Here is a 12,296-nt window from a genome sequence, read left to right as displayed (position 1 = left end):
GACTAAGTACTAATGACTTTTGTAATGGTTTATAATTTTCAATAATATAATATATAATGGTGTCATTTTGGAGACTAAAAATGACACCGTTATATATTATATTATTGAAAATTATACCATTATTGTTGCAGTGTAAATTACAAAGACACAATTTTGAATTAAGTATTCAGACTGTGGGAATGTTCAAGTATTTGACAACCAGAACAACACTGGCGGCCAACAAGATTGTATGCTCACAAGTACGTAGTCACTGCAATTGGAAGAGCTAATCCCTTTGAAGTGTTTATTTCCTTGAGTTATCATTTTGATGGCATTAAGCCATATAGGGGTGAGCTTTCACCATACATCTTCCCAGTGTAAAGGTACCATTCAGTTGTACCCTTCAAAGTGGCATTTCAATGTGGTGGCCATGATTGTTCTCACGTTTGGAATGCACTCTTTACTGGCCTAGCATACATCATACAACGCTTTTAGTCATATTCACAGATCCATGTCAGTGGGGATTGTTTTGACCGCACAGTCAGTAAAATACATTTTGCTTTTAGTACATCCTTGTACATGCCCTTAAGCAGTGGTTACTAAAATGGCAGCGTACACCAACTAGACAAACATCCTGAAAGACTACACCAATTGAAATGACAATGTCGTCAAACACATTACAGGTTTTCCATTTGGTGGAACAAACCTGTTTACAATTAGTGGTTCTATGACTTTGAACAGCTCACAAATCATCCAATGGAAATTGGAAAATGACTTCTTTTATGTTCTCTCCACAGTCTTTTACACAGGGTTGTGATGGAGGGAAAGAGATCCCTTGTGTATGTTATTGCCAGAAGGATGGCATCTCTGAAGAAACTAAATATCAAAGATTCAGAGGGAAAGGTGACAAACAATCACACATGCATTTTCTCTGAGTGTTTCTCAGTCACTCAACAAACACATAAATGTTGCATGGGCCTGTTTTTCTTTCCAGACTCCTCTTCATCTCGCTGCACAGAAGAATCAACACTTCATGGTGGCTGATTTGGTGTCACTTGGCGCAAATATCAATGCGAAAGACCGATATGGGAAAACTTGCCTCCATCTCAGTGCAGAGAATGGCTATATTCGAGTGATGGAGGTACATTTGTTGTGTGGTGCTGGGATATTAGCGTACAGAACCTGCTTGTGAACATTGTTTCAAAAATTGAATTCTTTTTCTTACAGACCCTGAGAGGTTTAATGAGGAATGGCGTGTATTTGAATTTAGAGGAAAGAGATGCGAATGGTAGGTCTACATGTTATTTATGCTAGTAAGTGAAAAGGTCAGTGATTGTCGCAGAACCAGTTATAGCTTCATTTACTTCTGTAAAGTCATCTGGATATTTTCCAAATATCTTATAAGTTTTTTCTCAAGTAAGGCTGTGGCTGAATACCTATTGCTGACACCATAGAACAATCCAGCCATGTTAGTCATTTTATAAACCTGTTGTGAAAGAGGTGTCCCATTTTACTGTGTACTGTAATGTAATGTAATATGCATTACAAATAAGATGCGTTGAAAGTATGGGATCTGAGCTAGCACCTAACAATTTGTTGGCTTGGCATATGTTTTGTGCCTTAAAATTTCATGAAAATTTAAGAAATACTTGAACACAAGAATTTAAATGCTTTTTAGGTTTATTTTGGATTAACTAAAATATGTTTTTAAAGAAATCTATTAAGTTTTTTTGCATAATTTTATTACAATCTTTCGAAGTAAAAACAATTAATAAAATTGAAACGTCTGTAAATTTTGACAATGCATCCACAAAATTCATTGCAATTAATATGAAATTATCAAACCTAAAAGTATAACAGGAGCCAGATCAAAATGCCCCATAAAGGAAGAAAATATTTCAGATGGAGAGATTAAAGTTTTGCACTTTCAGTTTTCACACTGTAGCAATATGTTACACACACACATATGCAAACTAAATAATAAATAATATCTAAAATAAGTATTATTACAAACAAAGTACATGCATTAAGTACTATTACATATAACATTATATAATAGCTTAATTTTGTAAAAAAACTTTATCAAGAATTTTGGCTGTGTATGTATATGTATATGTGTGTGTATATATATATATATATATATATATATATATATATATATATATATATATATATATATAAATATATATATATGGACCCCCTTTTGCCGGAACTTCTAGGGTGTTTTCACCTAGACTTTTGTTTTGGAACCTGTCTCGTTTCTCCAGTTAGCATGGTTCGATTGGCATATATGAATCCAGCAATCGGGCTCGGATCCGTGCCAAATCAATCGGTCTGAGTTCGCCTGAATGAGGTGGTCTCGGCTTGATTGAAATGAACTCTGGAGCGGATTGACTGTAGTGAGAAAGCAAAACAATCCGAGCCCGGCTATATCCAAGTATTATGGATATGTAACAGTCAAAAATGGCTATATGACGAGAGAATTATGAGTAAGGTGGGATGTCATTCCTACCAGTAAATGTGCGTTTCATGTTAAATACGAAAGTGAAAACATGCTGAACTATTAACGAGAGCTGTTTATCTGTTAGGACAATTGACCAAACTGCAGTCTAGGCAAGAGCTCTGTATGAGAAAGTCTTACCTCTGATTTATGTCTGTTGATGATGTTTGTGGGTGTCACCATTCAAAATTAAAGCACAGCTTTCTGTTAACTCGCACGTGACTTGTTTTAGCTCTTTTGGTCCGTTTAGTAACTTTGCCATGTGAAAGCGATCCGCACCAAGAACAAAGAGCAACAATGTAACAATTTCAATCCCTGTTTCGGAACAAATGAATCGATTCACAGGTGTGAAAGCACCCTTAATCCTTCATGGCATAGATTCAACAAGGTACTGAAAATACTCCTCAGAGATTTTGGTTCATATTGACATAAAATCACGCAGTTGCTGAAGATTTGTCGGCTGCACATCCATGATGCAAATCTCCTGTTCCACAACATGCCAAAAGTGCTCTATTGGATTGAGTACAATGAACTCATTGTCATGTTCAAGAAACCAGTCTGAGATGATTCACACTTTATCACATGGCGCATTATCCTGCTGGGAGCAGTCATCAGAAGATGGGTACACTGTGGTCATAAAGGGATGGACACGGTCAGCAACAATACTCGGGTAGGATGTGGTGTTGACACGATGCTCAATTGGTACTAATGGGCCCAAAGTGTGCCAAGAAAATATCCCCCACACCATTACACCACCACCACCAGCCTGAGCCGTTGATACAAGGCAGGATGGATCATTGCTTTCATGTTGTTGATGCCAAATTCTGATCTTACCATCTGAATGTCGCAGCAGAAATTGAGACTCATCAGAACAGGCATTGTTTTTCCAATCTTCTAGTGTGCAATTTTGGTGAGCCTGTGCGAATTGTAGCCTTAGTTTCCTGTTCTTAGCTTTAACCCGGTGTGGTCTTCTGCTGCTGTAGCCCATCTGTCTCAAGGTTGGACGTGTTGTGCATTCAGAGATGCTCTTCTGCATTCCTCGGTTGTAACGAGTGGTTATTTGAGTTACTGTTGCCTTTCTATCAGCTTGAACCAGTCTTGCCATTCTCCTCTGACCTCTGGCATCAATAAGGCATTTGCGCCCACAGAACTGTCGCTCACTGGATATTTTTATTTTATTTTTTAGACCATTCTCTGTAAATGCTAGAGTTGGTTGTGCATGAAAATCCCAGTACATCAGCAGTTTCCGAAATACTCAGACCAGCTCATCTGTCACCAACAACCATGCCATGTTTAAAGTCACTTAAATCACCTTTCTTAGCCATTCTGATGCTCAGTTTGAACTGCAGCAGATCGTCTTGCCCATGTCTACATGCCTAAATGCAATGAGTTGCTGCCATGTGATTTTCTGAGTAGAAATTAGTGCTAAAGATGTTTAATTTGGACATACATATATATACATACACACACACACTTGATTACAAAAAGTCATAAAGATTATAGCTAGATGGTCATTTTAGCATTTTAGCAGAGCACTTGTATGTCAGATGAAAAAGAGAAATAGTCAGTTCTTGCAACATAAATGATGCAACATGCTGTAGTAAAGTTGCCATCCAGTCAACGTTAATTTTAGATGCTGGCTTAATCTATAAGCTTTCCTATTCAAGTGCTTTTTGATCAAAGCATTTGCTAAATGACTAATTAGAAGCACATTTGTCACGTGTGAGGAGAGCAGGGATTAACTATGCAGATGTTGTTTTGGCAGGGCTCAGTGCATTGCAATGCGCAGCAGTGGCTCTGAAACACACGGTGCAGCAGCTGGAACTCTGCGAGTCTGTGGGACAGGTCAAACTACACAGCCTTCGCAAAGAGCAGATGATGGAGACCCTCGAGTGCCTCCTTCAGATGGAGAGCTACTTACATGCTCCGGTGAGAATCAGCTCGTTTTCCCCACAACATCAGGGTTGCCTCAGAGCAATTTAAATATTTTAAATATGAACATGCAGTCTTTTAATGAAATCAAGACATGAGACATGAATTAAAAGGAGATGACTGATGGTTTTAGTGGTGCTAAACTGATGCTTTTCAACTATATAGCACAGTATTTAAAACATACTTAGTTCACAGCAGGTCTTTAATGTAATTATTAAAGATTTCTTGTTTTTCAGGCCAGCAACAACCTGATTTAGGAGCAGTTCGGCTACACGTGTCTGCTTCTAGCAAGAGTTGTTTGTAACGCCAGGCAGTGCTTTTTAACTGACGGTAAATGTTTTTGAGTGAATACAAGCTTGAATCTGCCATTGAAGATATTGTACATACAATTAAGAGGATTAGGAACATCTTCGTGGCATGGTAAAGCTATGTATTATGCAACCAAACGTTTTGTTAAGCGTTCAGGTGAGAATTGAGGTTTATCGCTGCGCAAACACAAAATGGTTGCCCATTAGCTGGTTTCTGTGAAACTTCCACTGTTAGCTACGCTTGAGTAGCAAAATGTTTTAAAAGGGATTAAAAATGTGGTAAGACCTACGAGTTGGTCAAATGCCCTGGTTCCTATTTGCTCCAAGAGCAAATAGTTTAGATATTAAGGAAATATTGTTATTTGTACTGGCGTACAATGGCAAAATGCAGTAACTGTCTTTTTATATGATTTTATTCATTAGGGTGTGTTCACACATAGCAGGATAGATTTTATTTAAACAAATGCTAGTGCAATCACTCTGTTAGTATGGATCATTTAGATCAGGGGTCAACCCCCAAAATAACAATTCCAGTGAACCCCCAATATCTTTGGAGGTGGTTCTAAACATACAAACATTGCACACAATGGTGCACACCCAGCAATACGAACTACATAAACATGAGCATATTGACACAAAAAAGTGCAAAAATCACCATGCATTGGAAATCACCAAGCAACCCAGCCCCCCCAAGTCTCACGACCCCCACTTTGGGAACCACTGATTTAGATAAGTGTAAACACTGATGTCTGAACTCAAGTGAACACCAAATGAGTGGACTGAGACTGCTAATACTGTAGATGAGTCTCGGTCCACTATCAGATGAATTCTAGAAACTAACCCAAAATGGATGAAAAGATCTAAAAAATATCTAAACATTCCAAAGAAAGATTAAAGTATCACAAGATGGGACCATAAACAGGACAGAATTCTCAAGATTTTTTCTTGGTTATGTTTAGTTTTATAGGTTATGTTTAGAAAAAGATGTGTGAATGCTAAGCGAACAAGGTCTAAATAAGATTTTCTTTATGGATCTGAACCAAACAAAACAAAACTGATCATTAAGCATGAACACACTCTAAAACTGCATCTCTCAGAGTCTCTAGGAGATGACTTAGAACAAAAAAATGCAGTTATTGCAGTTTGCTTTTGCACGATACAACACAGATGTTTCCTAATTAAAATAATATAATATAATGTAATATAATATAATATAATATAATATAATATAATATAATATAATATAATATAATATAATACAATATAAAATAATATAATATAATATAATATAATAATATAATATAATACTGAAATTTCAGCTGAACCAAATTACTTTTTAAAATCTAAAAAGTTTATTAAAATATAAAAAGTTTTATTTGTAACCGTTGTTAATATTTTACAGCATTTTTTGTATCAAACAAATTTTAGTTTTGGTGAACCAAATAAAAAAAACTTACTGATCCAAAACTTTAGTCAGAACAGTACATTGTACATACATTATTTTTTTCATAAGCCTTATTTACTGGAATGGCATGTTAAACAGTAAGCATTTACTCTATCATTATACAAGCTTCAAGCAGTTTTTGAGATGAGAAACCGTTAAATATTTGTATTTTCATCTACAACAAAAAAAGTACTTTTCTTTATTCTGTTTTACAATAACCAGAATCCACCTATAATAATCAGTCACGTGTATGACCCTGATTTAGACTTTTCTTAGTCTTCTTTTTCAATACAATGAAATGTAGTCTTTTTGTACACTAAAAGTTTTAAGTTGTTTCCAGCAAGGTATTCAGCATGTTTTATGTTATAAATAAGAGTCATATTCTTTAGCGTATCTCAGATATGATATTTACAGAGTTTGTTCATTGTGTTTTTCAAGACATAACACCAGTAATGGTACACACACACACAGAGGGGGAAGCATATATCTTTCTTACATAATATAATATGGGTGTTGTAAGTCTGACCTATTTAGGGCTTCATTTACTGTTTATTGTTAGAAATCTTGTGTGTATATGTATGGCATGTATGTATGCGTGTTTAAAAGAAAATAGACAGTAGGAGTGTGTATAATCGACATATATATTTTACGCAATAATTATCAGATAATTCAGTATATCATATAGAAGTTTAAGTAAAATATGTATTTGCTTTTGTAATGGGCATTTTTAGACAATTATATCATCAGATAATTGTTTTTAATTAATATGGTATATTTTGGGGATTTTTTTAAATGGAAAATGTACATTTATATGCACAAAAAAAGCTTGCATTCTAAAGTCACATGGTCACAAAATGATATGTGAAAAGCGTACTACCTGTAGTCAGATGTATGTAGATGAGGTTGTTATATTACTGGCACTGGGAGTTCTTTTGAGCAGTGCTCTGGAAAGAGGAGTTCTCGTAAGCTCAAGTTATGAGTTTTTGTACTCCCATCAGTCATACCTTGCGCAGGTCTGTGCCAGAGGCGTCATGGGACAGGTTTGTACAGATGAGATACCAGTGTAATTATGTAGTTGCTCTGTTTTTTTTCTGTGTTGACCCTGTTCAGAGAGAGAATAAGTCTTGTTATGGTTATATATTTTACATTCAGTATATAAAAAAATAAAGCTATTTTATTCCATTAAGGCTGTTTGTGTTGTATGCATGGAACTGATGTCTTAAAGGGATGGGTCAGGCACATTTTCTAATATGTCATTTACTCTTCATTTTATTTATGACATGTAAATGTCTCCATATTTCTGGGAAATTGTGTAATTCTGAGTGTGCTTCAGTCAGATGAGGGGGCTTGACAAACCACCTGTAGGAGACATGATTTTCCTCTCCATATGCACCAGACACTTGATTGTGAAATTTGTTTTGGAACATGAGCACCTTTTTTACTACATGAAAATCATCCAAAGGCATGTTTTACATGTGAGCAGAACTGCACAATTTTGGATACGCAGAAAATCCAACCAATCTCTGCAATTTGTAACTTTTTGATTTTGTGGCAAATTCTGTATTTTTTATAATTTTTTTTGTACATTTTAGTATGATGTGCTCATCCTCCAATGAGTAATAAGAAATGTGGATGGGGTTTGGAGCCACACCTTCTTTTAAAAATCATGTTTTCATACAAAATAAATCATTAGAATTTGTATGCCACTTTTCTGACGGTACATAAAATAGTGAGATGAGGCTGGAGAATTACTTTTCTGTTTAAAACGTAGACCACAGTTTTCCCACAATTCTGAAAAGACAACTTATCAAAAAACCAAACCAAAAAAAAAAAAAAAAACGGGTTTAACAAGATTATCCACAATATTTTTGAAAAAAATAATGTATTATAATAAGGTCTCTCTCAAATACTTTATATTTCAGTTCTGGTTGAATATGCATTTTTCAAGAATGTCATAAAAAATATAACTGATACATTTTGAATGATTGCTGGTCGCCACCTACTGGTGTAACAGTGTAAATGCACAATCTTCATTTGAAGCGTCAAGATTTTGATTGTTTGGACTACTAATTATTCATACTTAACACATTTAAAGATTTTTAATACCACACTACAGCCTGTTCACACTTAGTACAATAAATAAAACAATATATTTGATTCCACACTGATACACAAACGATAGTGATTGGTTTATTTTAATTTATGCTTTCATTTTGGCATTACCCCTTAATACCAGGTGTCCTTGTTTTACTAGCGCATCTGACCAGTGATTCCAGCTTGTGTAATCAATCTAATCAAACAGTGAATTTAGCGATCACTAACAAAAACAACATAAATTATTTTAGGCGGTAACACCATGCATTGGATACCTGAAGTAACATGTTACTTTTTTACACATTAATTTGCCAGCGTGGCTTGCATAAATTAATTGTATTTAAAAAAAATTAAACTTTGAAAGCAAGGCTTAATATTAAGCAGGGCTTCTCCACAATGTCGTTTGTACCCCAAAATAGCACAAAGTCTTTTTAGCGTTACATATTTCAATGGATTTCGACTGGCTGTATTTTATTGGCTTGGGAAAAATTAGTTTTGAAATTGACACTAATAATACAGTTTCTCTACATCTTTATCATTATAGCTATGGTCTGAATTCTGCTGTTGTTTTACGTTGAGCATTTTTTTAAACATTTTTTTTATTTGTGTTTTGTTTGTTTAATTTATTATATGAACATTTTATTTCAGCTTTTATAAAATAAACTATTTAAAAAAATCTATAAAAAATTATTAAAATAATTTATTTAATAAATGATTACAATATAATATTATTTAAATTTAAATTATTTAATATTTACATGTAAATAAATATAAAACATTGTAATCAATATTTAAATGCAATATGTATTTTCATAAATGAAAACAGCTTAAAAATAAAGTAGTTTAGTTCAAGATTTTCTTTTAATATTTACAAGTTATTATTACAAAGTAAAACATCCATAACAATAGCTTTTATGTTAGCATTACTAAATGGATAGTTAATATGCTGATTGGTCAATAGCTTTTTGTGATAATACAGCCTCGACCTACAAAGAAATGTGCAAGAAATGTTGGTGTGTGTGGAAGCACATGGTTTTTGAAGTGCACAGAAAATATATTTTAAACATTTTTACAGGTATGATGCTGTACTGCATGCTCATTGAGTTTAGTTTAATGATCCTTTTTATAGGTGAACTTATACTGTCACAAAACAGGTTATGTTCATAACAATATTTTGTTGTTTACAGTTACGAGGAACTTTTTTTTTATGGCAGAAGAATGTGTTTTATTTGGTTAATGTAAAGTGACCTAATTTTTTGTTAATCTTAAACTTGTTTTATTTCAGTTAAGTGCCATAAAGTGCATCCAGAAAATATTCATAGCGCTTCACTTTTTCTACCTTATTCCAAAATGGATTAAATTCATGTATTTCCTCAAAATTCTACACACAAAAAACCATAATGACAATGTGAAAAAAAAAACATTTTAATTGTGGCAGATGTATTAAAAATAAAAAACCTGAAAAATCACATGTACAGAAGTATTCACAGCCTTTGCCTTGAAGCTCTAAATTGAGCTCAGGTACATTCTGTTTCCACTGATCATTCTTGAGATGTTTCAGCAGCTAATTTGAAGTTCCCCTCTGGCAAATTCAGCTGATTGGACATGATTTGAAAAAGCATACACCTGTCTATATAAGGTCCCAGGGTTGACACGACAGTGCACATTTTTTCAAATTGTCATTATGGGATATTGCGTGTAGAATTTTGAGAAAATAAATGAATTTAATGCATTTTGGAATAAGGCTGAAACAAAAAAAATGTGCAAAAAGCAAAGCACCTTAAATACTTTCCGTATGCACTGTATAACACTTTCAAATTAATTTTCAAGTTCAAGGTTTTAATGTTTTATTATTATTATTACAGCTTTGTTTCAATAAGAAAAAGGTTTGTGTTTGTGTTTAACAATAAAGATAACAAAAAAGTGCCAGTTCCTACTGATAAATCGTTGGAAAATCTGACTAGTATTATTATTATTATTTTCTTTGTAAGAAGCAATGTGGTGATAATACACAATTTTCTTTTTGCTGTTCTTGCTAGTTTTTAATTCTATCTTTTAAAATATATATTTTTAGTATTTCTTTAGCTTATTTGATATAATCTTTATTTCAATAAACAAAATAGATGTATTTTGATTAAGTACAATGTAAAAGCGTTGTTCCCCATTCAAATGTATGTAGTGTATTCTTCAAAATCTGCTGAATAAATTACATTATACAGATCTGAAACAATATTTTTATAATTGTTTATAATATAATTGTTTAGATTACTAATTATTCATACTTAACACATTTAAAGATTTTACCACACTACAGCCTGTTCACTTAGCACAATAAATAAAACAATATATTTGATTCCACGCTGATACACAAACGATAGTGATTGGTTTATTTTAATTTATGCTTTCATTTTGGCATTACCCCTTAATACCAGGTGTCCTTGTTTTACTAGCGCATCTGACCAGTGATTCCAGCTTGTGTAATCAATCTAATCAAACAGTGAATTTAGTGATCACTAACAAAAACAACATCAATTATTTTAGGCGGTAACACCATGCATTGGATACCTGAAGTAACTTTATTTTTACACATTAATTTGCCAGCGTGGCTTGCATAAATTAATTGTATTTAAAAAAAAAACTTTGAAAGCAAGGCTTAATATTAAGCAGGGCTTCACAATTATACAGATCTGAAACAATATTACATGCTTTTGTCTTTTTATTTTATAATTAAATTTACCTTTTATTAGGTAATTCTAGTAATTTAGTACATTTACAATGCTTTATATCAATACACAAATACTTTTTGTCTGCTAAAAGATTAACTGTAAAAAGCTGTAAAGCATCTGCTAAGTGATTGTAAGGTTCTGCAAAAGAGCAACCAGCACATTCTTTGAAATGTCTTTTTTGCTTTTTGTTTGTTTGCTTGACAGAATGATAAATTATTTGACATGTTTTGCATAACACGAGGATGAGTAAATAGCAGATGTTTAATTTTCGGCTGCACTATCACATGCCAGATGATAAGAATCACTTTTACTGTAGGCTGCTATTGAAAGATATGTGGGGTATGTCGAAACATTCAAGTACTTTACCAACACACACACTTTGAAGAGATGCCAGGCACTGTCAAGCAGAGTTTCTTACCTTCAAGCACAATCAGCTGGAAGGTAAACAGGCAAGTAAATTGGCTTTTGCCCGAGGGCCACAAGGTAACGCCTCTGAGCTTCTCACGCACATACGTCTCCGCTCTGCATTCTCCAGCTCCGGCTCATCAGAAGCGGCTCTTAAAAGGCTGAGATTCCAGCACTCCATACGAAGACGCAGAGGTGACCTGCAACACGTCTGCGTCAGATTCCAGACAGAAAATGTGGATTTGAGTCAATCCATTGCTGTTGAATGGTAGGCTTGAAATAGAACATTACCAATGGACATATATTCTTAAAAATAAAGATTATTTATTGGAGTCCATGGCTCCACGAAGAACCTTGAACATCCATGAAACATTTTCATTCCAAAAAGGAAGAACTTTACACTAAACGGTTATTTGGAAAACCAAAATAAGGTTATTCATTGGCATACCGTGAAGAACTGTTGAACCTGGCGTCTTTGATTTTAATAGTATATGATGTTAAACATTTAAAAAACAACCCACCGTGTCCTTTGAAAATATATAAGAGACACTTATTTCCCCCCCCTCAGTATTCCAGGGGAGGATGGGAGTTAATATTTAAAGATAATGTAAAAATATTCTGCAACAGCTATCATTTGGCTGTATACACTGCATATTACAGCTTGCGCAGTGATTATTTTTGCATTTACAGTTTAAGTGCAGGATATCAATGAAGAAGGATTTTTGCAATAATTCAGACTCTTTCGCTCTCGCATTTATTTGCATTGATCAGACAGACTTTATTATAACACTAAGATTATTGTAAAATTGAAACATCTATTAAATTGTGTTTGCTTCAAGCCCCTTTAGCCAATCTTGGTAGGCCCTTTCTTAAATCACCCTGGGCTCTTGGAGTCACAACCCTCCGCT

The 12,296-nt window shown here is 34.0% G+C and overlaps 1 protein-coding gene across 1 annotated transcript in view; it reads left to right on the top strand.

Annotated features, from left to right (window-relative positions):
* Nucleotides 1-5,926, top strand: part of zgc:113279 (uncharacterized protein LOC553749 homolog) — a 9,514-nt gene extending 3,588 nt beyond the window's left edge. The window contains exons 6-10 of the mRNA XM_056473743.1: nucleotides 777-882; nucleotides 974-1,120; nucleotides 1,207-1,267; nucleotides 4,245-4,408; nucleotides 4,648-5,926. Coding sequence (XP_056329718.1) covers nucleotides 777-882; nucleotides 974-1,120; nucleotides 1,207-1,267; nucleotides 4,245-4,408; nucleotides 4,648-4,668 — 499 coding nt within the window. The 3' untranslated portion in view covers nucleotides 4,669-5,926. The remainder of the gene's footprint in view (nucleotides 1-776; nucleotides 883-973; nucleotides 1,121-1,206; nucleotides 1,268-4,244; nucleotides 4,409-4,647) is intronic.
* The last annotated feature ends 6,370 nt before the right edge of the window (nucleotides 5,927-12,296 follow it).

This window comes from Danio aesculapii, chromosome 15 (genome assembly GCF_903798145.1).
Source record: "Danio aesculapii chromosome 15, fDanAes4.1, whole genome shotgun sequence".
In the NCBI taxonomy this organism is placed as follows: Eukaryota; Metazoa; Chordata; class Actinopteri; order Cypriniformes; family Danionidae; genus Danio; species Danio aesculapii.
The sequence above is the reverse complement of the archived record's forward strand: the minus strand, read 5'-3'. Positions and strand labels throughout refer to the sequence as shown.